At 42.1% G+C, this 27,563-nt stretch overlaps 1 protein-coding gene across 1 annotated transcript in view; it reads left to right on the forward strand.

Moving 5' to 3' along the window:
- The window catches only part of CHST7 (carbohydrate sulfotransferase 7), a 28,529-nt gene extending 1,507 nt beyond the window's left edge, over positions 1-27,022 (forward strand). Inside the window, exons 2-3 of the mRNA XM_008054487.2 lie at positions 2-228; positions 26,598-27,022. Of these exons, the coding sequence (XP_008052678.1) occupies positions 2-197 (196 nt within the window). The 3' untranslated portion in view covers positions 198-228; positions 26,598-27,022. The remainder of the gene's footprint in view (position 1; positions 229-26,597) is intronic.
- The last annotated feature ends 541 nt before the right edge of the window (positions 27,023-27,563 follow it).

The following is a 27,563-nucleotide window of genomic DNA, read 5'->3' on the forward strand; positions in this document are numbered from 1 at the left end:
TGTCGGCGCGCGATGCCCGCGAGGCGGTGCACGCCTGGCGCGAGCGCCTGAGCCGAGAGCAGGTGCGCCAGGTGGAGGCCGCCTGCGCTCCAGCCATGCGTCTGCTCGCCTACCCTCGCAGCGGAGAGGAGGGCGACGCGGAGCCGCCCGGGGACGGGGACACGCCGCTGGACACGGAGGCCGAAGGCGCCACGTAGTCCCCCACTCCTACCCCCGGGGCGGATCCGGGTAAGGTGGCCCGGGGCAGGGCGGGGGTTGGGAGAGGTCTTCGGGGAGCCTGAATGGCCTGGGGTAGGCGAGGGTGAAGAGGGGAGGATGACATCCCGGATCCATCCTGTCAGATCGTGTCCAAGAGGATGAGAAAATCCTGCTGGTAGAATTTGGAAGAGTCATCCGGACCTCCAGCTGAGTCCCCTGCCTCCTCAGAGGAGGACCCTGAGACAGGAGAGGATTCTTAAGTGTGACTGAGGCGGAGCCCAAGTCTCCGCACTCCCAGTCCGCTCTATGAAGTAGGAGGTATCAGAGGGCCGAGGAGAGCAGAGAGGGTTTGAAGTAGTCCTAATGGACCTTGAGACTGGGAATTGATGTGAGGAGGATAGGATTTCAGGAACCATTTGAGGCGTTTGACTACGAAGTTCTCTTGATGCCAGTTTATCCTGTGAGGGAACTTTTTGCAGTGGTATTTGCTGGCACAGAGAAAACCAGAAGCGCAGTGGAAAGGTATTGACTCGAAGCCTATCTATCCCTAATCTTTCTATTTCATATTTTTTCTTCCTTCCTTCCTCTCTCCCTCCCTCCTTCCCTTCGTCCTCTTCCTCCCTCCTTCTTCTCCTCCTTCTCCTCCTCCTCTCTCCTTTCTTCTTCTTTCTTCTTCCTATTGGAGTCTGGCTCTGTTGTCCAGGCTGGAGTTCAGTGACAAGATCATCGCTCACTGCAGCCTCAAACTCCTGTGCCCAAGCAATCCTCCCATCTGGGCCTTCCAAGTTGCTGGGACCACAGGCACGCACCACCACAACCAGCTAATTTTTAATTTGTATTAGTGAAAGGACCTCACGATGTTTGCCTAGGCTGGCATATTTTTTTCCTCTTTCTTTTTTTTTTTCTTTTTCTTTTTTTGAGTTGGAGTCTCACCCCATCGCCCAGCAGGCTGGAGTGCAGTGGCACACTCAAGGCCACCCCAGCGTCGACCTGCTGGGCTCAGGCGATCCTTCCGCCTCAGCCTTCCAAGTAGCTGGAACTACAGGTGTGCGCTACCATGCCCAGATAATTTATTATTAAAATTATTTATTGTGGAGATGAAGTCTCACCAGTTTTCCCAACCTGTTCTTGAACCATGGGCTCAGGAAATCCCCTCACCTTGGCCTCCCAGAGTGCTGGGGTTATAGGCTGGAGCCACCACACCCAGCCTTTTCCTCTTTCTTATGTGCAGACTTCAAGGTCTTTCTCCTGAGTTACCAAGCATGCAGGCATAGTCAGGTGGGTTTTACAACACTTTTTGCACAATTTGTGTGTCTCAGGCGCTGGTGAATTGGATAATAGACTTTGTTTTCCTCTTGCCCATGTGCACACCCCTCTCCTTCACCTTCCTCCTCTCCCTTCCCCACCTCCAAGTGGCTGGCGTTTGCAGGATATTTGACCATATTCCGTTCACATCAGGTCACAAAAAGCTGCCTGGTCAGCTTCCTCTAGTCCGACAGGCCGTCAGGGCTGGGCTTCCCCCACTCCGCCCCATCCCTTTGAGAGATGGAGCCTTAGATTGGCAGTAGCAGTTTGTGACTACAGAAGCTTTGTGAAAAGCCCCTTTTTGGTTCTCTTTATGTAAAGTATATATCTGAAGTTACTAACGTGGGCTTAAATGATCTCAAAATGTGTTAAGTGTCCAGGTCAATGTATGGCCTGTAACACTGGGCTGAGGGAAGGTTTCTTTCTGCATGATGCTGACCATAGGAGTCTAGTTAGAGGCATGGGAATGTATTTCCCCAAACTTTGTGTGAGTTGGAAGGGTGCCACCTTCTGCACTGTGCAGTCAGTCCAGAGGAGGAGGAAAAGCAGTGCTGGGTGGGCGGAAGTGACTTAAGTTTCTATTCATTATTTTATAGTGTAATTCAGCATTCCCCTGGGATGAAGCTCCGAGGACAAAGGTTGATGATGTTAATGAAGACAGATTTTGTTGTTACAGAGCCAGGGTTTCAGAGTGATTTCGGAAGCTGGCTAATTTTTCTCTCAGTAATCAGCTGGTTTTCTTAGTCAGTTTCTGTAATTGCTAGGAAGTCTGTGTTCTTTCCTGATTTCCAGAGTGACGGAGGCACAGGGTGACTTGTCACATCTTAACAAAAACATCCTTTCATCTGCTAATCCTGTATTTACAGATGTAACAAAATGGTCCTTAACCCTCCTTCACAGGCCTAAGGGAACTCCTCCCCTGGGTGAATGCTGCAGCATTTGATGACTTTAAGACATGACAATTTCCCAGAAACTTTTTCTTTCTTTTTTTCATTTTTACTAACATTTTTCTTGAGTATTGACTGGGGTGAGGCAATAGAGAGAATAGAGAAGAGGATAGAGAACAGTCTTCACCCTCTAGGAAGTTAGAGTCTGTGCAGGTGACAGTGACTGTGGAGGAAGACACCAGCACTGCTGTTTGGAAGGCTGATGGAGTTTCCTTTGCAGAGCTGCAGGGACATCTGGGATCCAGCTTTAGACTCTTGCAGACTTTAGTGACTGAGTCCTTCCTCCCGCATTGGGCACACACCACCACCAAGTGGATTAAAATGCTTGTATTTCTGTTTCCTAGGAAGATAACGTTACTTACCCACTGATGGGTTTTCCAAGTTTGTCACACTCTAGAGAAGAGAGAAGAGAAGGGGATGGATGCTTACTGAACAGCTATGCTATGTACCATGCACTCAGTTAAGCATTGTACATATATTGTTATATATTGTTTTTCCAGATTAGAAATCTGAGACCCAGAGAAGTAATTTGCCCAAAGTTACATCTTAGGCTGCTGTGGGTGCAACAGTGTTCAGTGTTAGACTCCAGAGCTCTTAATTTCTCCATTATAACACACCTTACATAGCCCACCCTTGGCATCCCCTGACAGCACTCCTGGCACCCAATCAGGCTAGTGTGGGGCGGGAAATACACTTAATTTTGTCACTAATATGTCCCACTGAACAAATAAAATATCCCTGAGCTGCTGACAGCAACTACACAGGAAAGCTGATGACTATATACAGCCAGCTTCTCCACAGGGCATCTCAGCATGCCCTGGGCTTAGCAATGTACAGAGACTACAGTGAATTAAGCCGAGTAGCTTCTGGATGGACTATACCTGATAGCCAGGATTTGGTAGGAAGGGAGTCAGTGAGCTTTTGGGGGGGGGGACTGTAGCACCCCGAGCCAAGTCACCAAGGATTCGGGGCCTTGTTTTATCTTTTATATCTTCTTGGCTTTTGTTCACTAGCTTATCTTACCACTGCTACAAGATGGTAGCCACAGCTCCAGGCATCACATCCTCATACAACTACACAGGGTTGTTCAAATGCAGAAAGGAAGGAAACTGGTTAGCTGGTAAGAGGTGGAGGGGGTTTCCCTCATGCTATGCTTTTTTAATATGGTTGTAAAACCTTTCCCGGAACCCCCTACCCCAGCCAACTTCCCTTTATGTCTCATGGGCTAGAACTGAGTTACATGGCCTGTCCTAGCCCTATATTTGGTGAAAGGGAGTATCATGACTGGCTTAGACCAGCAATTTTTAGCCCTGGCTGAATATTACATACGATTGAGGAACTTTTTTTTTTTTTTTTGAGTTGTAATCTCACTCTGTCCCCCAGACTGGAATGCAGTGGCACGCTCATGGCCACCGCAGCCTCAGCCTGCTGGGCTCCCACGATCCTTCCACCTCAGCCTTCTGAGAAGCTGGAACTACAGGCGTGTGCTACCACGCCTGGCTAATTTTTGATTTATTGTAGAGACAAGGTCTTGCCAAGTTGCCCAGATGGGTCTTGAACCCCCAGGCTCAGGCAATCCACTTGCCTCAACCTCCCAAAGTGCTGGGATTACAGGCTGAGCCGCCGAGCCCAGTTAGGAACTTTTTTTTTTTAATGCCAATGCATGCTGAATGCAGTGGCTCATGCCTGTAATCCCAGTAATTTGAGCAGCCAAGGCAGGATTGCTTGAGGCTAGGAAGTTGGAGACTAGCTTGGGCAACATAACAAGACCCCATTTCTATTGAAAAAATATATAAAAATTAGTCAAGCGTGGTGGTGCACACCTATAGTCTTAGCTACTCATGAGTTGGTGGCTGCAGTGGGCTATGATTTTGCCACTGCACTTCAGCTTGTCTCTCTCTCTCTCTGTCTTTTATTTTATTTTTTGCGTTGGAGTCTCACTCTGCCCGCTCAGGCTATCCTTCTGCCTCAGCCTTCCAAGTAGCTGGAACTCAGGCATGGGCCACCATGCATGGCTAATTTTTTTTAATTGCTCATGTTGGTCTCAAATCCTCTCGCCTCGACCTTCCAAAGTGCTGGGATTACAGACTTGAACCACCAAGCTCCAAATTCTTGCCTCCTTTCTTGATTTCAGGCCCGGCCAAGCCTGTTTCTCTTTAAAAAAAAAAAAAAAAAAAAAAAAACCAATGACTGAGCTTCACGCCCAGAGATTCTGATTTAATTAGTTTAGAGTGGGATCCCCAGACCCAGGCATTGGGATGTTTGAAAGGCTTCCAACGTGATTGTACTGTACAGCTAAAACTGAGAACCACTAGCTCAGAGCAGTCATGATCATTGTCCCCTGGGCCAGGTGATCGCCACCAGGTGACTACCACAGGAGCAAAATCAGAATGAGGAATAAAGACAGCAAACTGCTGCCATAGTGATTTATGTGAAAGAATTTGGAGCTGTGAAATGCCAAGTAAATGTAGGCTGTTATTACGGAAAGGAGAAAATGTCTTAAATTACATATGGGCCCATTTATCACCCTCTCACGTGCCTTCAAATGCTTTGGTGTACAGACGTAGCTCATTCTCCAATACTTCACACTATCCACTACTGTTCAGAACAGACTAATGTGCTGTCCTATCCTTAACCTCTGCCCTTGGTAGGTCCCAAGATTTCTTCACTATAGGCATTTAAGGCAACTTTGTCTTTGTTCTTGACAAGGTATATGCATCCTTTGAAAGAAATCAAGAAAGGAGGCAAATGCCCTGTAATTTAAGTCCTAACAATCAGGAAGCTTTCTTTCTACAGAAGTCATCCAAACAGGAGAAGAAATGACCAGTCACCACCAAATCATTGTGAAAGTCTTCCATTTTAATCAGGAGACTGAGCCCCAAGTGTTTTATATAGGCTTATGTATAAATATCACTGAAAAGAGAACCTATTGCTTAAATACAGACTGCTAAAGAATGGACATTTTTGAAACATTTCTCCTGTACAGAATCTCTCATTAAAATTTGTTCAAACTCCAAATAGTAAATCAACCTGGGTGCTGTGTTTGAACCAGAAGGCTGGAGTTAGGAAGCGTGTGTGTATGTACATAGATAGGTAACTAAATGGCAGAGCTGCAATAAGATGTGAACAAATTTTAAAACACACCCATGTCCAGATCAGTATTGCCCCTTGTGAGGTTAATGCTATCTTTGATCAAGACATTCTTGGAACTCCCACTTGGGCTGGCAGGCCCAAGTCCTTCCCTGGCAGGACCCCTCAGTTGATGGTGGATTTGTTGTTTAGGAAAAGTCAAGACTCCTCAGGTCTGGTGAGTGAGGCAGGGGAGGCAGCTGGTTCTGATAAGTGAGGGGTAGGCATAAAATAGTAACAGTTGTTCCTTGATTCATATGAAGACAGTTTTTATATTAGGGCAAAGGAACCCAGGCTTCAGGCCTAGTTCTCCTGGTTAGTACTACCTGGGCAAGTCCCTAAACCTTTTTGGCTTTAGTGTTCTCACCAATGAGAAGTAGAGGTTGAATTAAGGGAATTTTCGAGGTTTTTGGTGCTAAGGGGAGGTGACATATATTGAGTGCCTATTTTGTGCACTGTGTTACTTGTCTAATGCACATTATCTTAGTTAGTCCTCATCTCTGTGAGGTAGGTAGTATCCCCGTTTTATGGATGGTGCAACAAGCTCAGAGAAGTTAGGTAATTGTTAAGGATAATCCAGCCAGAGGATTCAAATCAAATGCTCTTTGTTTTTTAAATTAGTATTTTTTTAATGTATAGAAACAATAGAAGCACATGGTGAAAACAGAGGTTAATGGTATTGAAGAGTATAAAATACCTGCCGGTCTCACTTCCTAGAAGCAACCACAACATTTCTTGTGGTATATGTCTAGAAATGTTGTATGCAAATTCAAACAGAAAATGTAGCCTTTTTTATACACAAATGGGATTGAACTATATTGTTCTGTACTTTTTTCACTTAATGCTTTGAAAATCCTCCCATAGGCTGGGCATGGTGGCTCATGCCTATAATCCCAGCACTTTGGGAGGCTGAGGTGAGAGGATTGCCTGAGCCCAGGGGTTCGAGACCAGGCTGAGCAACTTGGTGAGACCTCATCTCTACAATAAATCAAAAAATTAGCCAGGCGTGGTGGTATGTGCCTGTAGTTCCAGCTACTTGGAAGGCTGAGGTGGAAGGATCACCTGAGCCCAGCAGGTCGAGGCTGTGGTGGTCGTGAGCGTGCCATTGCACTTCAGCCTAGGTAACAGAGTGGGACTCCAACTCAGAAAAAGGAAAAGAAAATTCCCCCATATTCTGTGCTTTTTAAATGACTGTATTGTATTTCATTGTAGAAATGTATTATAACAAATTTAACTAGTTCCTGGTTCTATACTCTAGGAGATTTAGGTTATTCTAGGGGTTTTTTTTGCTATATTTCATTGCATTTTTATTAGCATCCTTATATTTGCATGCATGTGAGTATATCTGTCAGAAAAATTCCTATAGTAGACTGACCTTATGTAGTGAAAGGTGTATGCTTTTTCCATTTTGAGGGGTAAAGTTCTTCAGAGTTGCACCAATTTCATTCCCGCCTGCAGGTTTTTGGAGCGTCTGTTTCTCAGACTTCAACAACATGGATTTTATTTAATTTTTTCATCTTGGCTAGTCTGATGAGTGGAAAAAACTTGCTGCTTGCACTCTGGCTCTCTCTAAGCCTACACTTCATCGCTGATGATGAATGATGGTCTCATACCTCGGGTTGTGGTAACTGGAATGCGGAGATAAAATTAACTTCTGAGCCCTTATGCAGTTCACATGTTTTTGGAAAGTGTCATTTTTTGTGATTATTTTGAGGTACTGGATACATTTTGATATAAAAAGTAGTATTCCTTTATAAAAGCGCACTTCCACAGGATGTCAGGTTTTAACAAGTTTCTTGTTCAGGTGGCATTCTTTTGGTAATATTGCAGTGAAATATACCTATGGGACATCAATAATTTGAAGACACTATCACTGGGGAAATTAAGCTGATTTACTTAATTAATTAAAGAGGTTAAAGAGCAGTGGTGTGGTCATAGCTCACTGCAGCCTTGACCTCCTGGGCCCAAGCCATCCTCCAGCCTCAGCCGCCCAAGTAGCTGGGACTACAGGCATGCCCACCATACTCAACTAGTTTTAAATTTTATTTTGTAGAGACAGGGTCTCACTATGTTGCCCAGGCTGGTCTCCAAGGCCTCAAGTGATCCTTATGCTGTGCCTCCCAAAGTGTTGGGATTATAGGCATGAGCCACCACTCCCAGCTCAGGCTGATTTTTAAATAAAGTTTCACCCTTTATACTGTTTCTCTGTGCTCCTGAGAACACGTTTTCTGATATTAGTGGGATAAAATGCAGAAGTGCCCATTTATAGTTTTTGAGGCGTGATTTTTTTTTTTTCTTTTTTTCAGTCTGGGCAGAGATTTTCTTCCCATGAATACAAATATAAATAGTTGGGAGTGATGCTTTTAAAAAAGCATTTACAAACAGCTGATTTAAAATTCTTCAGTATGCCTCATCTCAGCATGAGCATCCCAGAAAGAATGAAACTTAAGGAGTTAAACTGGCCATACTTTTTTGTGTCTGATGTTCCAATTGAACAAGGTGACTAATAAATGGACCTCTCTCTTTGTGAGGCCTCTTGGCTCCTCAGCCTCTTGCTTCATAGTGGAACTAAAAGGAACTTGCTCTATTGAAAGAAGCATTTCTGCTGAGGTGCAGTATAGAATAAGAACAGTAGGGACTAAGAAACAGCTCTGGCCCAAGTTCAAGAATACAGGCAAGTGAGAACTGTTGGGAGCTGAACAGGAAGCAGTTTCAATTGGCAAAAAGTTGCAGAGCTCGGTGATGTCTTCATGAGAAGAAGAATCCTTCAGCTTTGCTCCCCACCCTCTGTTAGCACCCAGGCACCAAGCCAGTGACCAGGTCTGAAGTTTTCTGCAGCTTACCTTGTTCATATTTAAGATCATCCTGCTGGATGCTATGAATAAATTATAGCATCAGTTGATGGTGAATTTTTTTATTGATATAATATGTATACATATTTATAGGGTACATGTGAATACTTGTTACAGGCACTGAATGTGTAATGATCAAGTCAGGGTATTTGGGGTGTCCATCACCTTGAGTATTTTCTTTTTTCTTGAGTTGGAGTCTCACTCTGTCACCCAGGCTGGAGTGCAGTGGCACAATCATGGCTCACTGCAGCCTCCATCTCCTGGGCTCAGGTGATCCTTCTGGCTCAGCCTCTCAAGTAGCTGGGACTACAGGCATGTGGCACCATGCCCTGCTAATTTATTTTATTTTATTGTAGAGACGAAGTCTCACTATGTTGCCCAGACTGGTCTCAAACACTTAGTCTCAAGTAATCCTCCTGCCTCGGCCTCCCAAAGTGCTGGGATTACAGGTATAAGCCACTTGCCTGTCCTGAGTATTTATAATTTCTATGTGTTAGGAACATTTTAAGTCCTCTCTTCTAGCTATTTTGAAGTATAGTACACACTGTCGTTAACTATAGTCACCCTACTCTAATGAACATTCTGTCTATCCTTCTATCTAACTGTATGTTTGTACTCATTCGTCAACCCCTCTTCAATCCCCACCCCATCCCCACCCACGCACCCTTCCCATCCTTCTACCCTCTACCTCCATGAGATCAACCTTTTTCTTTTTGGCTCCTCCATATGAGTGGAGGACATGTGATATTTGTCTTTCTGTGCCTGGCTTATTTCACTTAACATAAAGAACTCTAGTTCTGATGGTGAATATTTTTTGATTAGGAGGTTAAGAGACTGTGAAAGAGAACTAACACATTTTGTCTCAGTGATGACTATACTCTGAACCAGCAGACTCTCTTTCCCCTGAAATGGACAGGAGCAGCAAGGACTTTGCTGTAGAGTCTCATTTGGAAAATAGCCACTGAGGTAGACACGTTTCGCTTACGGAATCAAAGCCCTTTCTGGAAACATTACCTTCAAGCAGGGGTGTTAAGGGGTGCACCAGAAGATGCAGGGTAGTCTCTGTGTTGGTCAGTAAGAAGTCTCAAGTATGGCCTGAAATCCAACTGCTTGGAGGGAGTGCTTGTTTGATTAATATAACTGGGTCACGGCATCCAGCAGGCTGGAAGCAGAGGAAGTCTAATTGAACATCTGAAGTATGTGATTCTGCCCTGAGACAGAACATCACAGAAACATTTATATGTATGGGGAGTCAATCCAGGGTCAAGACTGTGAGTTCTTTAGTAAAGATAATGAAGTGAGGAAAGTTATGAGCAGCCCCAAGAGGGAACTGAGAGGCTAATTGAAGAAATCATTCCATATAGATAGATAAGGCAGACATTAGGAAAAAATGCCCTAGAGCTTTGAGGTCATTTTCCCATGACTGAGAGCAAACTTTCTCAAAAAAATCTACTGTCTCGAAGAAGTTATAGGAACAGTAAGCCAAAAATACTAAAATCAACACAATATTTTAAAAATAGGACTTCCTTGCAACCAGCCAAGAGCTGACATATGTTAAGTATACAGATTTTTGAAGCAATAAAAGTAGATGCTGTCTCTTGCTGTAATAAAGGATATCACCAAATGTAATAAAAGGAGAAAAATACATTTTCCAGGTTCTACAAACAGCAAAACAGTTACTTTGTTGTCTTTCTGCACGGTTCCCCTTCCCAGCTGCTAGGAATTGCAAAGAGGACAATTTTGCAAAAAGGAGATGGTTGGCTAAAAATAAACACACACAGCCCCCTCTCCCAAAGAATAGCAAAATTCCTAACATTATTGAATGCCTTTTAAAGTAATTTTACTTTATTTCTCAACAGTCAAAAGGGGAAGAGAAATCATTTTGAGCTCAGGAAAAATCCATATCTTGATCCTAGATGGGCAGTCTCCAGGAATCCTGCCGGCCGGCGGGGAGTTGGGGGGACTGGCCTACATGACCCCATTTTTGTGCCAACATGAACCTTCTGTAGGCCATGGAACCATTTTACTCCCACTAGACTGTGGACAGGAAAGGCTAGGAACGGGTGGACCAAACATACTGCCTAACTCTGCGGGGAGAGATACCTAAAGTGATTGACTGGGCTTTGGCTGGTTCACAGACTTTGTACACTGACTGGCCATCCAAACCCGGGACTCCTAGAGCTGATCAAGGGCTGTCCCAGTGCAAGGGAGAGATTTGAGGGGATCTTCAGCCCCTCATTTGATCGAGAACCTCTGCGGGGGACCAAATGGCTGCCCAAATTGCAGGTCTAAGCTCCAGGTCCCTTCCCAGCTCCGTGCCCTTTTGAATCCCTCCCACCCCCACTTGGTGGATGGCAAACATCTGCAGGTGGCCTGTCCAAATATATATTATCAAGTACTGAGTCAGTTCCTTTATTGGAGTTGGGAGCAACTTTACTCACAAAAGCAACTATGTACGCCAGCTAAAATTATATCTGAGCAGCTCAATGAAAGGAAAAAACAAAAGTCAACCAGCAAATTTAGCTGTTTCCAGTATTAATACTGGGTTCTCAAGTGAGCTCAAAAAATTGGGAAATTTTTAGCTGGGGTGGGTATCATAAAATTGGAGAAATGTTATTATCTTATTCTATTCTACTAGGGGAAATACAATGGCCATTTGATTTTGCCCTGGCTGACACTGGGCTTAAATGACTCACATAAGTTGAGGTTTTACTCTGAGTTCCTGCCATGGTGGGCAGGGCAGCAGGAGTGTGTGTTTGCTCATCTCTACACTGGGGCCAGGTAGGTGGCTTCTCCCCTAGTTTCTCCCCCAACTCCCTAGCCCAGAATTTTGTCTGTTTTTGTTTTGTCTGTTGGTTTTTGTTTCATTTTGTTTTGACTCAGCCCTGGGTTTTGTTTTTTTTTTTAATTTTTTACCTGAGTTGAGAGTTGTTTCAAGTGAAATAGAAGTGAAACTGTTATTGACTAGTGAAAGTATAACTCGCACCCTCTGCCATTGCCACTTAATTTTTCAGATCGAGTCTGGAAATTTGTAATATTTATGTCATTTAAAGTACATTTCTAGGCTATTTGGAGGTACAATTATAGTAGCAAACTAAATGCTTCCTATTACATTTTGATTTGGAGTCACAGTGAGGGAAGGTACTTTGACATTTCTGGTATTTCAAATATTATTTTAACATTACCCCAAGCAGCTCCCTTAAAAAAAAAAACAGTAATTCCGGCTACTTGGAAGGCTGAGGCGGAAGGATCGCCGGAGCCCAGCAGGTCGAGGCTGCGGTGGCCGAGAGCGGCCACTGCACTCCAGTCTGGGCGACAGAGTGAGACTCCGACTCAAAAAACAAAACAAAACCAAAAAAAAACACCTTAATGACTCTATTGTCGTAAACATTGTCAGTCATTTCCGTTTTCCTTGGCACTGTATTTCACTGATTTGAGGTGAAAACAGGAAGGTTAAGAAAGCTTAAACTGAGTTCACAGATAAGCTTAGACATTAACATCATCCACAGAGTGTGGTTCCAGGTTAGGATGCTGGAAGACAACCCCACAAGGACACATCACCATTGAAAAGGAGGCTAAAGCACTTCCTCAGCCCATTTGTTCTGAAGTTGGTCTAGGAGGAAGGCTTTAAAATAGGCTGGAAAATAATCCAGTCAATGATAACGGGACCTGCTGAATACCCGGAAATCTCAGCTCTCTCAAGTGCGAAGTGCCAGCACCAGATTTTAGCATCTGTGAAGTAGCTTTTGGTTGTCAACCCCAGGGCACCTCACCTGGCGCAATGTGTGGGCAGAGACTGGATACCTCAGAGTCACAGGTACAGACCTTTTGGAGGCGAGACCAAGAAAAACTTGAAGGGAGAAATGGCAGGTCAGAATTGACAAGTGCAATTCAACAAGTAAGTAGAAGTGAGGTGTCCATGTAAGTTCCCAGATCCACTTGGGAGGCCCAGGGCCTGACCTGAAATGGGCAACAGAAAGGCCACTGAGAGAAGCAGAGCCAGCCATAAGTTCATTTAGTTGAATCTTCTGTTTTCTAACTTTCAAGCCAGCAGGAAGTTGATTCTTCCCTCTTCCCCATCCCCCACTTCAAAGGTTGAAAAAAGTATTATTAAAATGCTAAGTGCGTCTTCCTGAGTTATTCTGCTGTAGCCCAGGGAGCTTCAGCTGAGCCAACTGCGTGCAGTCCAGGCTCCGTAGACCTGGAGTGAACCCCAAATTGAAGTTTCCCTTTGATGGCAGTGAGGCTATTAGTAGGTCAACCAGCTGCATTTAGGGCTTGGCTGGTAATTAAAACACTGGGGGGAACTGTAGCACAGTTGATAAAATACACTTAACTCATTAAAGTATGACTTTGAATCTTTAAATACATAATTTGTTTATTAAAAGGTGAAAGCCAATTTGTGAATTATTTGAGTATTGAAGAATGACCTCACACTTCAATGCCATATATATATTTGAGTTGGAATCTCACTCCGTCGCCCAGGCTGGAGTGCAGAAGCATGCTCATGGCCACCGCAGCGTCGACCCGCTGGTCTCCAGCGATCCTTCCGCCTCAGCCTTCTAAGTAGCCAGAACTACAGGCGCGGGTTACCTTGCCCGGCTATTTTTTGATTTATTGTAGAGACGAGGTCTCGCCAAGTTGCCCGGGCTGGACTCGAACCCACGGGCTCAGGCAATCCACTCGCCTCGGCCTCCCAAAGTGCTGGGATTACAGACTGAGCCACTGAGCCCGGCCCACATATTTTTTAAAAAACCCTTTTATATATGCTTTCAAAATAATAACACACAAAAACCTCTATGATTCTTGAAATTAATTGCATGAATTTTTTTATTATCATTTTTCTATTATCATACAGGATGGGTCTTTGAATAGTTCTGACTTACAAATAAACAGAAGGGTCTATGCTTGTTTCAGATGGTAAAAAAAAAAAAGTAGCAAACATTTTCATTCTCCCCAAACTCTAGGTAAGTGGAAATAGTTTTAACCAAGAAGTTTAGCAGCTTAAAATGTAATTATTCCTTGTCAAACATCTAGCAGCAGGAAAAAAGGACAATGCTAGCTGCTTGGAAACTGTAGTTGAATGGTAAACTGAGGGTTCGGGTTTTAAATATGCACCCAAAGTTAAATATTTTATTGCTCCATATGAACAGAGCACCATAATTTTAAGAAGAATTGGGGTCTGGAGTGAATTAAATTCTTAATCCTTTATCTAAGATACTGGGGATTTAGGCATCTTAGGGAATATTGCACTAAGAATTCATGGCATGTTTGTGTTTTAAATACAACAAAAATATTGAGAAATGGTAGGAAATTAGCTAATAGTTTATTTAGGTTCTACTTGGGGGCTATAGACCTCATGAAGGTGCAAGTCAGAACTGGAAGATATATAAGTATCCCTAACCTGGTTCAGTGACATTCAGGAACTAGAGGCCAACACGGGAGAGTGGGAACCCATTCCCAGTGCCTAGTGTGTAGAAAGAAAGAGCCCTGTGAGGTTGCAGCCTATGTGCTACCTAGCCTATATTAGTAGAACTTCAATTAAGTTCTTCAAATACCCCACAGGCAGTAATAGTTCTTTCAGTGTGCTTGTCTCTCTTCTCCTCCCACCTTGCACTGACAGTGATTTGATTAAAAACTAGAATGTAAAGTAGCTTTTCAGGTCAGTAAAATAATTTTTAAAGAAGACTTTTAGGTCAGGCACACTGGCTCATGCCTGTAATCCCAGCACTTTGGGAAGCCAAGGCAAGACCAGGACTTCAGGAACAGCCTGGGCAACATAGCAAGACTCCTCCTCTACTAAAAATAAGAAAAAAAGTTTAGCCGGGCATGGTGGTGTACCCCTGTAGTCCCGGATACTCAGGAGGTTGAGGCAGGAAAATCCCTTGAGCCCAGGAGTTCAACGCTGCAGTGGACTTTGATCATGCCACTGCACTCCAGCCTGGGAAATATAGCAAGACCCTGACAAAACAAACAAACAAACTTTTAATAAAAGGATACAAAAGAGTGCTTATGGGTCCAGAGGTTGGGCTGGTAGTACTCTCCATAAACATTTGTTGGGAAATGGGATGTGACCTGGCAACGTTTAGCACTTGGTTAGTCATTGACAAAACCATCCTGAGTTACTGCCAAGTTGATTTCCTGGTTTTTTGTTTTGTTTTGTTTGGTTGGAGTCTCACTCCATCACCCAGGCTGGAGTGCAGTGGCACGTTCACGGCCACCCCAGCGTCGACCTGCTGGGCTCACACACTACCATGCCCGGCTCATTTTTTATTTATTTATTGTGGAGATGAGGGCTTGCCAAGTTGCCCAGGCTGGTCTCGAACCCGCGGATTCAGGCAATCCACTCGCCTCGGCCTCCCAAAGTGCTGGAATTACAGGCTGAGCCACCGAGCCCGGCCTATTTCCTGGTTTTTAAAGCAACCCAAGTGAAGAGCTGAACATAATGCACAAAGAAAAAATGACAGAACGTTTTTAAAAACTTTTTATCTTGAAATAATTATATACTCACAGGAAGTTGCAAAAACAGTACTTCATCTAGCTTCACCCAAAGGAATATCTATCTTATGTGTAATCAATAGCAACACCAGGAAATTGACACTGGTGAAATCTCATAAAGATATTATTCAGTTTTTAGCAGTTTTTACATGCACTCATTTTGTGTGTGTGCATAGATCTGTGTAAACATGACTACAATCAAGACACAAAACTGTTCTGTCAGCACAAAGAAACTCTTGAGCTACCTCGTTATAGTTACACACCCTACCCCATCCCACTCTTTCACTGGCAGACACTAATCTGTTCTCTATCTCTGTAATAATTGTTATTTCAAAAATGTTATATAAATGGAATCATACAATATGTAACCTTGAGGTTGGCTTTTTTCAGTCCGTGTAATTCTCTGGAGATTTATCCAGATTGTCTTGTTTAATAACAGTTTGTTCCTCGGCCGGGCCTGGTGGCTCAAGCCTGTAATCCCAGCACTTTGGGAGGCCGAGGTGAGAGAATTGCCTGAGCCCAGGAGTTTGAGACCCGCCTGGGCAATTTGGTGAGACCTCGTCTCTACAATAAATCAAAAACTTAGCTGGAGGTGGTAGCACACATCTGTAGTTCCAGCTACTTGAAAGGCTGAGGCGAAAGGATACCTGGAGCCCAGCAAGTTGATGCTGGGGTGGCCATGAGCATACCACTGCACTCCACCCTGGGTGACAGAGTAAGACTCTGACTCCAAAAAAAAAATAGTTTGTTCCTCTTCATTGCTGAGTATCATTCCATGGTATGGTTGTACCAGAGTTTGTTTAACCATTCATCTGACTGAAGAACACTTGGATTGTTGTCAGTTTTTTGGCTATTATGAATAAAGCTTCCATGAATATTTGTGCACAGGTTTTTATGTGCACATAAATTTTCATTTCTCTGGATGAATGCCCAGGAATGCAGTTGCTGGATTGTGTAGTAAAAGTACGTTTACAGTAAGATACCTACATAAAAACCTTCAAGTTGTGAACTTTCAAAGATGCGAATGTATGTTCACATGTCCAATCACTAAGTTAGTTCACGTGTCTGGTAATGTACTGTAAAATTAAAAATGTTTTATTTCTGTTTGTTATGTATTATTTGTGTGAAAAGTATTATACACCTATTATAGGACAGTACTACATAGCCGATTGTGTCAGTTGGGTATCTAGGCTAACTTTGTTGGACTTACAAACAGATTGGACATACGAACATACTCTTGGGATGAAACTCGTTCGTATGTAGGGGACTTACTGTAGGTTTATAAGAAACTACCAAACTTTCCAGAGTGGCTGTACCCTTTTACATTCCCACCAACAATGTATGAGAGAGAAAATTTCTGGACCTCCTCACCAGCATTCGGTATTGTTGCAATATTTTATTATAGCCATTCTAACAGGTATTTAGTGATATCTCATTGTGGTTTTGATTTGCATTTTCCTAATGGCTGGTGATGCTGAACATCTTTTCATGTGCTTATTTGCTATCCATATCTTCTCTTAGATGAAATGTTGGTTCAGTTGTTTTGCCCATTTTCTTTTTTTTTTTTTTTTTTTGAGTTGGAGTCTCACTCTGTCGCCCAGACTGGAGGCAGTGGCCACTCCCAGCCACCGCAGCCTCGACCTGCTGGGCTCCCGCAATCCTTCCACCTCAGCCTTCCAAGTAGCCGGAATTACAGGCACGCTCTACCACGCCCGGCTGATTTTTTTGATTTATTGTAGAGATGAGGTCTCGCTGCCCAGGCGGGTCTCGAACCCGCGGGCTCAGGCAATCCACTCACCTCAGCCTCCCAAAGGCGCGGGATTAAAGGCTGAGCCACCAAGCCCAGCTAGGAGTTTTGTTAAACCTAGAGCTCAATTTGGGAGAAATTGACAACTTTATCATGTTGCGTTTTCTAGTCCATGAACACAGTATGTCTCTGTATTGATTTAGATCTTGTTTGCCTTCTTTCATTGGTGTTCTGTAGTTGTCAGCACGCAATTTATTTACATGTTTTGCTAGATTTATACCTACGTATTTCATTTGAATAATTGTAAATAATATGAGTGTTTAAATTTTGTTTCAATGTGTTCATTTCTAGTATATATAAATAAATTGGTTTTAAAATATTAATCTTATGCTGAAATCTTGCTGAATTCACTTATTATTTCTAGGAGTCTTGTATATTCTTTGGGTTTCTTTTTACATATACAGTCATGTCATTTAACAATGGGGATACGTTCTGAGAAATGCATTGTTAGGTGATTTCATCATTGTGCAAACATCAGAGGGTATTTACACAAACATATATGGTATAGCCTACTACACACCTAGACTGTTGCTTCTAGGCTACAAACCTGTATAGCATGTTACTGTATTGAATACTGCACACAACTGTAACACAATGAAAAGTACTTGTGTATTTAAACATATGTAAACATAGAAAACATACCATAAATATATGATATCATAATCTAATGGGACCACCATTGTATATGAGGTCTATCATTGACTGAAATGTCATTATGTGGTATGTTGACGGTATAATCATATCTGAAAATAGGGACAGTTTTATTTCTTCCTTTCCGATTAGTATGGTTTTAATTTCCTTTTCTTGCCTTATCATTATTGGCTGAGAATTCCAATACTATATTGAATAACAGTGGTGAGAGTGCAGACGTCTTTACCTTGTTTCTGATCTTAGGGGGAAAGCATTCAGTTTTTCATCATAAAGAATGAGGCTAGACGTAGGTTTAAGTAGTTGTTCTTTATTAAAAGTTGACATTCTCCTTTATTCCTACCTGACTGAGAATTTCATCATGAATGGGTGTTAAATTTTGTCAAATGCCTTTTTTGCATCAACTGATATGATCATGTGATTTTCTCCCCCCCCGGCCTGTTAATATGGTTGGTGGTATGGGTTGATTATCCAATATTAAAACAGTCTTAGATTCTAGTCTTGATAGTTAAATTTTCAACTTGATTTGCGAATATTTTGTTAAGAATTTTTGCATCTAAGTTCATGAGAGATACTGGTCAGTAGTGTATTTTTTTGTACTTTGCCTGATTTTGGTAGCAGGATAATACTGGCCTCATAATTTTATGGAAGAGATTGTATAGAATTGATGTTGATTCTACTTTAAACATCTGGTAGAATTATCCACTGAAACAATCTAGGCCTAGAGATTTCTTTTTGGGGAGTCTTTTAATTATTCATTCAATATTTTAGTAGTTATAGCAGGGGTCCCCAACACCCAGGCCACAGCCTGTTAAGAACTAGATCACACAGCAGGAGGTGAGTGGCAGGCCAGTGAGTGAAACTTCATCTGTATTTACAGCTGCCCCCCATTGCTCACATTACCGTCTGAGCTCTGCCTCATCAGATCAGCAGCATTAGATTCTCATAGGAGTGCGACCCCTGTTGTGAACATGTGATTCCACATGCGAAGGATCTAGGTTGTGTGCTCCTTATGAGAATCTAATGCCTAATGATCTGAGGTGGAGCTGAGCCAATGATGCTAGCGTTGAGGAGCGGCTGCATGTACAGATTAACATTAGCAGTGAGGTGTGCCCCCTCCCTCCCTTAGCAGTGTCCCACTACTGCCAATCTGTTTCTTACAGTATTACGGTAAATGTTCAGGGTCTGCTTATGAGTGAGAATGTGTGGTACTCAGTTCTTTGTTTCTGTGCTAGATCAGGAAGTATGATAGACTCTAAATTCATCCAAGTTACTGCGAAGTCCATAATTTTGTCATTTTTATGGCTGCGTAATATTCCATCATGTATATATACCACATTTTTAAAAATTCAGTCCAGTTTTGAGGGCAGCACAGTTGGTTCCATGTTTTTGCTATCATAAATAGTGCTACAGTAAATGTGTGTGCAGGTATCTTTTTTGTAGAATGATTTGAGTTCCTCCAGGTATGTTCCCAGTATGGGGATTGCTGGGTCATATGGAAGGTCAATTTCTAGTTCTTTTAGAATTCACCACAATGTTTTCCATAGACGTTGAACTAGCTTGCATTTCCACCAGCAGTGTAGAAGCGTTCCCTTTTCTTTGCATCCTTGCCAGCATCTGTTGTTTTTTCTTTTACTAATGATGGCCATTCTTACTGGGGTTAGGTGGTGTCTCAATGTGGTTTTGATTTCCATTAGTGAGGATGAGCACTTTTCCCATGAGTCTGTTGGCTGCCCGTATATCTCCTTTTGAGAAGTGTCTATTCATGTCTTTTGCCCACTTTTTAATGGGGCTGTTTATTTCCTTTCAGCACATTTGACTTCCTTGTAGATCTTAGGTGTTAGGCGTTTGCCAGACATATGGTTGGCAAATATTTTTTCCCATTCTGTGGGCTGTCTCCTTGCTCTCTTGATGGTTTCTTTTGCTTTGCAGAAGCTCATTAGTTTGATGAGGTCCCACTTGTCTATCTTATTTCTTAAGGTATGGGCATTTAGGGTTCTGAATAGGAATTGGTCGCCAGTTCCAATTTCCATAATGGTGTCTCCTACGTTTTCTAACATTCTTATAGTTTGAGGTTTACATTTAGATCTTTGATCCATTTAGAGTTAATTTTTGTGTATGGTGATAGGTAGGGGTCCTGTTTCAATCTTCTGCATGTGGTCAGCCCGTTTTCCCAGCACCATTTACTGAATAGGCTCTTCTCTCCCCAGTGGTGGTTGGTGGAGGGTTTGTCAAAGATGAGTTTGTTGAGAAACTGAGGTTTTGCTTCTGGAATCTCTATCCTGTTCATTGGTCTATATGCCTGTTCTTGTACCAGTACCAGGCTGTTTAGATTATTGTAGCCTTAAAGTCTGTGTTATACCTCCCGTTTATTTTGAGGATTGTTTTGACTATTCATGGTTATTTGTTTCCATATGAATTTCTGTATTGTCATTTCAAGGTTGTTTCCAGAAGAATGATGTTGGTAATTTAATGAGTATTGTGTTGAATCTATAGATTGCCTTTGGTAGGATGGACATCTTAACAATGTTGATTCTTCCTATCCATGAGCATGAAATATTTTTCCATTTGTTTGTGTCATCTTGGACTTCTTCGAGCAGTGTTTTGTACTGTTCATTGTCTAGGTCTTTCACTTCTCTGGTTAGGAAGATGATGAGGTATTTCATTTTTTTGTGACTGTTGTGAATGGAATTGTACTTTTTTTTTTGGAGTCTCACTCGGTCGCCCAGGCTGGAGTGCAGTGGTTGCCCAGCCACCGCAGCCTTGACCTGCTGGGCTCCGGAAATCCTTCCACCTCAGCCTTCCAAGTAGTCGGAATTACAGGCACGTGCTACCACGTCCAGCTAGTTTTTGATTTATTGTAGAGATGAGGTCTCACCAAGTTGCCCAGGCGGGTCTCGAACCCGCGGGCTCAGGCAATACACTCACCTCGGCCTCCCAAAGCGCTGGGATTACAGGCTGGGGGTTGTACTTTTTATTTGGTTCTCTGCCTGTTTCTTGTTGATGTATAAGAATGCGACTGTCTTTTGTGCAGTTATTTTGTTCCCTGAGACTGCCAAAATCCTTTATCAGTGCAAGGAGGTTTTTGACAGATTCTCTTGAATTTTTGAGGTATAGGATACTGTCATCAGCAAAGAGGGATAACTTAACTTCCTCTTTTCCTATTCGAATAACCCTTATTTCCTTCTTTTGTCTAATTGCTCTAGCTAAGACTTTCAACACAATGTTGAACAGCAGGGGTGAGAGTGGGCAGCCTTGTTTCGTTCCGGTTTTCAGGGGGAAATGCTTCCAATTTCTGTCTGTTTAGCAATATGCTAGCTGTCGGTTTATCATAGATGGTGCTTACTATTTTGAGGTATGTTCCTTCTATGCCTAGGTGTTCAAGGGTTTTTATCAAGAAGGGATGCTGGATTTTATCGAAAGCTTTTTCTGCATCTAATGATATATGATTCTTGTTTTTACATCTGTTGATGTATTTAATTACATTTATGGTCTTGCAAATATTGAACCAGCCCTGCATCCTGGAGATGAAGCCTACTTGGTCATGGTGGATGATTTTTGAGATGTGTTTTTGGATCTGATTTGCTAGAATCGTGAGAATTTTTGCATCTATGTTCATCAAGGATATTGGCCTGTAGTTCTCTTTCTTTGTTGGATCTTTACTCAGTTTGGGTATCAGTGTGATGTTAACTTTGTAAAATGATTTGGGGAGAATTCCATCTTCCTCAATTGCCTGGAAGACTTTCAATAGGATTGGTATCAGCTCCTCCTTGTAAGTTTTGTAGAATTCCACTGGAAAGCTGTCTGGCCCAGGTTTTTTGTTTTGTTTAGGTAGTTTGCTTATGACAGAGTCAATTTCCTGGGTTGTTATTGGTCTATTTAGTGTCTCAATGTCTTCTTGTTTCAACCTTGAGAGGTTGTGTGATGTCAGAAAGTCCTCCATTTCATTTAGATTATCGTTTGTTTCCATACAGGTGTGCGTAATAATCTCTGGTAATATCTTGTATATCTTCTGGGTTGTGATTTGATCTTTTGCATTTCTGATTGTTGTTTATTTGGGCTTTTTCTCTCTTTTTCTTGGTCATTCTGGCAAGGGGCCCATCAATCCTGTTTATCCTTTCAAAGAACCAGCTTTTTGTTTTGTTGATTTTTTTCTATGATATTTTTGTCTACAGCCTGTATTTGGGCTTTTATTTTGGTGATCTGGATTCTTCTGCTGAAGTTAGGGTTTTGGTGGTCTTGCCTTTCCATCTCCCTTAGGTGATTTGTTAGGCTGTTAACTTGCACTCTTTCCATTTTTTGATGTGTGTTTGTAGAGATATAAATTTCCCTCTTAGAACTGATTTCATGATATCACAGAGATTTTGCTAAGATGTTTCTTTGTTCCTTTTTTTTTTTTTTTTTTTTTTTTTTTTGAGTTGGAGTCTCACTCTGTCTCCCAGACTGGAGTGCAGCGGCACTCCCAGCCACCACAGCCTCGACTGCTGGGCTCTGGCGATCCTTCCGCCTCGGCCTTCCAAGTAGCTGGAACTACAGACATGTGCTACCACGCCCGGCTTTTTTTTGATTTATTGTAGAGATGAGGTCTCGCCAAGTTGGCCAGGAGGGTCTCTAACCCACGGGCTCAGGCAATTCACTCACCTCGGCCTCCCAAAGCGCAGGATTACAGGCTGAGCCACCGAGCCTGGCCCTTTGTTCTTAGTTGCTTCCAGGAATCTTTAATTTTTGCTTTGACCCAGGAGTTTTCAGCATCACACTGTTTAGTGTCCATGTCTTTGTGGGTTTAGGAGGAATTTAGTTTGTGTTGATATTTATTTTTATTCTACTGTGGCCTGAGAAGTGCATGGCAGTATTTCAATCTTATGAAATTATTTATGCTTGATTTATGGCCGGTGATGTGATTGATCTTGGAGTATGTTCCATGTGGTGATGAGTATAATGTATATTCTGTGGTTGTTGGATGGAGTGTTCTATAGGTATCTTTTTCTTGTAGGTTAGAAAAATTTTGTTTAGAGGGTAAATTAGAGAAGAATGGTGGATCCACCTCCTCAAAATTGAATAGTGGGCCAAATGCTGAAGAAGCCTTTGGTGATGAATGCTTGAAGCTGGGTGCTTATAAGGCTTCCTTTAGAAGGCTGGGAACAGGAGCATTCCTGTGAAATGTAACAGGGGGTGGGGGAGTTGTTTTCATGGCAATTAGTTGTTAAGGAGGGCAGCAGCTGGATAATGCCAGGCAGGAAAGTAGCCCAAGGTCTGGGTCTCGGGGGATGCACAGGGTGAGGGGGCCTCAGAGGGTCGCCTCTTGTTGGTCTTTCTGCAGGGACTCTGAGAGGGCCCCAGAGGTAGCTCCTACCTGCAGCGGGTGCTCTCCTGGTATGTCCTAAGCTGGATCAGGAGGGGAGGAAGCAAGACCTTCCCCACCTCACAGGACAGTCTTGGAAGCCCTTTTTTCAACATTTTAAAACAAAGTTTATTAGAGAAAGAAAAGAAAAATGAAAGGGAGACATGCCAGAGCTGGCATGGGCAAGAGAAACCACAGATAAGTTGCATTTTCAATCAATATAGTTACATTTCCAAAGGATTATTTATAAATGTGTTCTTTAATTTCCAAGTGTCTGGAGAATTTTCTGTTATCTTTTTACTATTGATTTCTTGTTTCATTCCATTATGGTTATTTTATTTATAATAATTATTTTAATTATTTTAAATTTGTTCAGGTTTGTTTTGTCAACTGGGATATAGTCTATGTTGTGAATGTTCCACGTGCGCTTAAAAATAATGTGTATTTTATTGTTTTGGGGTAGGATGTTCTATAGAGTGTTCTATAAGTATCAATTCAATCCTGTTGGCTTGATAGTATTGTCAGTCCTTTCATATTTTTGAATTTCTATCTAGTGACTCTACTGCTTGTTGAGAGAGTGGGGCATTGAAATTTCCAACTATAAATATGGACTTATTTCTCTTTTCTGTTCTTTCAGTTTTTGTTTCAGGAAATTTGAAGGTTTTTTGCTTGGTATGTACATATTTAGGATTGCTATGTCTTATTGGTGGATTGACCCTTTTATCCTTATGTAATGTCCCCTTGTCTCTGGTAATTTTCTTTGCTCTGGAGTCTAAATATTGTGTCTAATATTAATATAACCACTTTTCCTTTCTTTTAAGATTTGCATTGTATATATATCCTTTTCAGACTTTTACTTTCAACCTATATCATGATATTTGAAATGAATTTCTTATAGACAGCATATTCTAAGGTTATGTTTTAAAATCTATTCTGCCAATCTCTTTTAGCTGGTATAGTTAAACCATTTATATTTAATGTAATTATTGATATCTTAGGACTTAAGTGTGCCATTTTTTAAACTTGTTTGTTCCCTCTGTTTTTGTTCCTCTGTTTCTCCTATCCTGCCATCCCCTTTGAGTTACTTGAACGTTTTTTAGAATTTCATTTTATCTGCAGTTTTTAGTGTATCTCTTTGAATGCTTATTTTAGTGGTTTCTTTGGATTATACATATGTAATTCACCACAGCTGACTGGTGTCAACATTTTACTACTTGCAGTAAAGTGTAGAAAACTAGTATCTATTTTAGATTCCCTTATCTTTGCCCCCCTTTAATAATTCTCTTAAATATTTTCTCTAAATATATTGAGAACCACATCATACAATGTTATGTTTTGCCTCAACCATCAAAAATAATTTTTAAAACTAAAGAGAAAAGTCTATTAAATTTACTCTTTTTATCCTTTCTGTTGTTCTTTCTTCATTTGTGATATTTTCAAGTCTTCTTCCTTTATCATTTTCCTTTCTTTCAAATAACTCTTTCATAGCAGTTATTTTATAGCAGTTCTATTGGCAACAAAATCTCTTAGTTTTCTTTCATATGAGAATGTCTTTATTTCACCTTTATTCCTGAAGGTTACTAGCACAGGATGTAGAAGTCTGGAGCAACAGTTATTTTCTTTCAGCACTTGAAAAGTGTTGTGTAAGCCGGACTCGGTGGCTCAGCCTGTAATCCTGCACCTTGGGAGGCTGAGGTGAGTGGATTGCCTGAGCCTGCGGGTTCAAGACCCGCCTGGACAACTTGGCAAGACCTCATCTCTACAATAAATCAAAAAATTAGCCAGGCGTGGTAGCGCACACCTGTAGTTCCAGCTACTTGGAAGAATGAGGCAGAAGGATTGCCAGAGCCCAGCAGGTCGAGGCTGTGGTGGCCGGGAGTGGCACTCCAGTCTGGGCGACAGAGTGAGACTCCAGCTCAAAAAAAAAGTGTTATGTCACTTCCTTCAGACCTCCTTGCTTTCAGATATGAAATCCACTGACACTGTTGTTCCCACTTTCTTTCAAGATTTGTCTTTACTTTTCTGAAGTTTGATTATGCTGTGTCATGGTGTAGGTTTCTTTGAATGTTTCTTGTTTGGGGTTTGCTCAGCTTCTTGAATCTGTAGATTTATGTCTTTTACCAAATTTGGGAAATTTTCATCCATATTTCTTCAAGTACTTTTAATTATTTTTTTTTTTTTGAGACAGGGTTTCACTCTGTCACCCAAGCTACAGTGCAGTGGCACCATCATAACTCACTGCAGCCTCAAACTCCCGGGCTCAAGCAATCCTCCTTCCTCAGCCTTGTGAATAGCTAGGGTTAGAGGCATGTGCCACTACATCTGGCTGATTTTTAAACAAAAATTTTTTTAGTAGAGTTGAGGTCTCGCCAAGTTGCCCAGGCTGTTCTTGAACTCCTGGCCTCAAGCAATCCTCCTGCCTCGGCCTCCCAAAATGCTGGAATTACAGGTGTGAGCCACTACATCTAGCCTTCTTCAAGTACTTTTTTAGATCCACTCTTTTTTGGAACTCTGTTAACATTCATGGTAGATCATTTATTATGGACCATAGCCCTGAGGCTCTTTTCATCTTCTTTTCATTCTAGTTTTTGTTATTCAGATTGGTAGTTTCTATTATTCTACTTTCAGATTCAATAATTCTTTATTTGTCATCTCTATTTGGCTATTTAACCCATCCAGTGAGCTTTTGAAATTTTCCATTTGGCTTTCCTTCCTTTCCTCCTTCCCTCAACAGGGTCTCGCTCTGTTGCCTAGGCTGGATGGAGTACAGTGGTGCAATCATAGCTTATCTTGAACTCCTTGACTCAAGCTATCCTCCTGCCTCAGCCTCCTGAGTAGCTAGGATCACAGGCATGCAGCACCACACCCAACTGATTTTTACAAAATTTTTGTAGAGATGGGGGTCTTGCTTTGTTGTCCAGGCTGGTCTCAAACTCCTGGCTTCAAGTGGTTCTCCTGCCTCAGCCTCCAAAAGTACTGGGATTATAGGTGTGAGCCACCACACCTGGCCCATTTGGTTCTTCTTTAAAATTATATTTCTTTGCTGAGAACTTTTTTTTCATTTATTTGTGGGGGACATGTTTTTATTGTTTTGTATAGCAATGTGGGGTACAAGTCAGGATTACTACACAAGCAGGCTGCATGCAGGTGAAGCTTGGGCCTCCAACTGGTCCTCGCTTTCCCTGGTTTAGGACCAGGTACGCTTTGTGTTGTTACATCCCCCTTCTTCCCTGACAGTGTCCAGAGACTGCTGATTCTGCCCTCATGCTAATGTGATTAATGTTCAGGTCCCACTTATGAGTGAGAATATGCAGCATTCAGTTCTTTGTTTCTGTGATAGATCACTAAGTATGATGGTCTCCAACTCCATCCAGTTTCTACAAAGGTAGAAAGTTGGACTTGTTGCCTACATTCAGTCTCAATGATTCAGAACAGTCAAGTACTGCTGGCATGACTTTACACATCTGAACTGGTACACAAGTGAAGAATGGATAGTTACAATGGTTGGTTCTTACATGTACAGACAGCTTCAGTCTCAGCTCTTTCCCCTCCCCTCAGCAGGTCCCAGAAAGCTGTGTTCTCCTAAGTAGGTGCTCCACAACAGCAGCAGAAAGCACTACCATACTGACAGAGGTGCCCCCACAGTTTTCTGGTCTTTACCCTCACCCAAGACCTCTTCAGTCATTTTCTCGGTCTGCCTTCACAAACCAGATACTGATTCTGTATGGGTTTCCAGCATTGGCTAATACAGCTTGGGTAAGGAAGATTATGTTTCTTATTGAAGAGGCCTCACATCATCAGGGTCCAACAGACTTTCTGTCTAGGATTTCTGTATTCTCAAGTTCAATAATCCTTTGTTCCTTCCCTTCCAGGTCAGTCACCATGAACCAGGGCACTCAGCATGCTGCCCCAGCACTGGAGAAGCAGCTCTGTGGAGGCAATCTGTCACACTGTCAGAAACTGGGACTTGATACCAACTGCTGTGCAATTCTGCTGAGCAGGAATATCATGAGCTGTTAAATAATGATGGATGCATTGGTTGAGATGAAGTTTCCAGTTAAGGAAGTGGCAGTGCAATGTGGATATTTATGGTCATAAAACAGGAAGAACTTTAGTTTCCAGGCTGTACCTGCCTCTGCTGGAGCCATTTCAACACGGTGTCCTCACAACAAAGAAGAGATGCAGTTTGGTTACCATTTCACATCAGCAGGTGTCTGAACAAAAACAATGTGAATAAGAGCCAAGTGCAGTCCTGCCTATCTTGATTAAATTACTTAATAGTAAATAAAAGGTCTGGGTGATATTGTTTTTAACCTGATTCATCCAGCTCTCCTTCAAATAGCTTCCCTCCCCTCTACCTAGAACTGATTTAAAATTTTATTAATTTTTTTTTTTTACAGAACCAAATTTTAAAAAGTAATTTTTCTTCCTGGGGTGGGAGAACCCTAATGAATTGAAACAATATTTTACTTTCAAATTGTTCTGGTGTTTTTGTAGTTATATTATTAAATGACTCTGGAGTCATGATAATGAAAGAATTTCTTTTGTTTTGCTAGGAGGCAGATTTTATGATGTAGTTCAATTGCATGGTTCACGTGAAAGCTAGTTACATACAAAGGAATACAAAGATGATGAAGGAAACTGTATATTAGGTCCAATAATTTTAGCAATTATCCAGTAAGAACCTAAGCATTAAACTGCAATGTGAAATTCACTTACCTCAATCTTACTACTTGATGTTGTCACACGTGGCAATGCCTCTTTCAGGGTTCTGCACTCAATGTTAAAGACAGTTGCAGGCCAGGAGTCATAAGCAGAGGCCAGGTTTAAAATATTTC

This window comes from Carlito syrichta, unplaced genomic scaffold, assembly GCF_000164805.1.
Source record: "Carlito syrichta isolate Samal-C Ts95f unplaced genomic scaffold, Tarsius_syrichta-2.0.1 Scaffold294574, whole genome shotgun sequence".
NCBI lineage: Eukaryota > Metazoa > Chordata > Mammalia > Primates > Tarsiidae > Carlito > Carlito syrichta.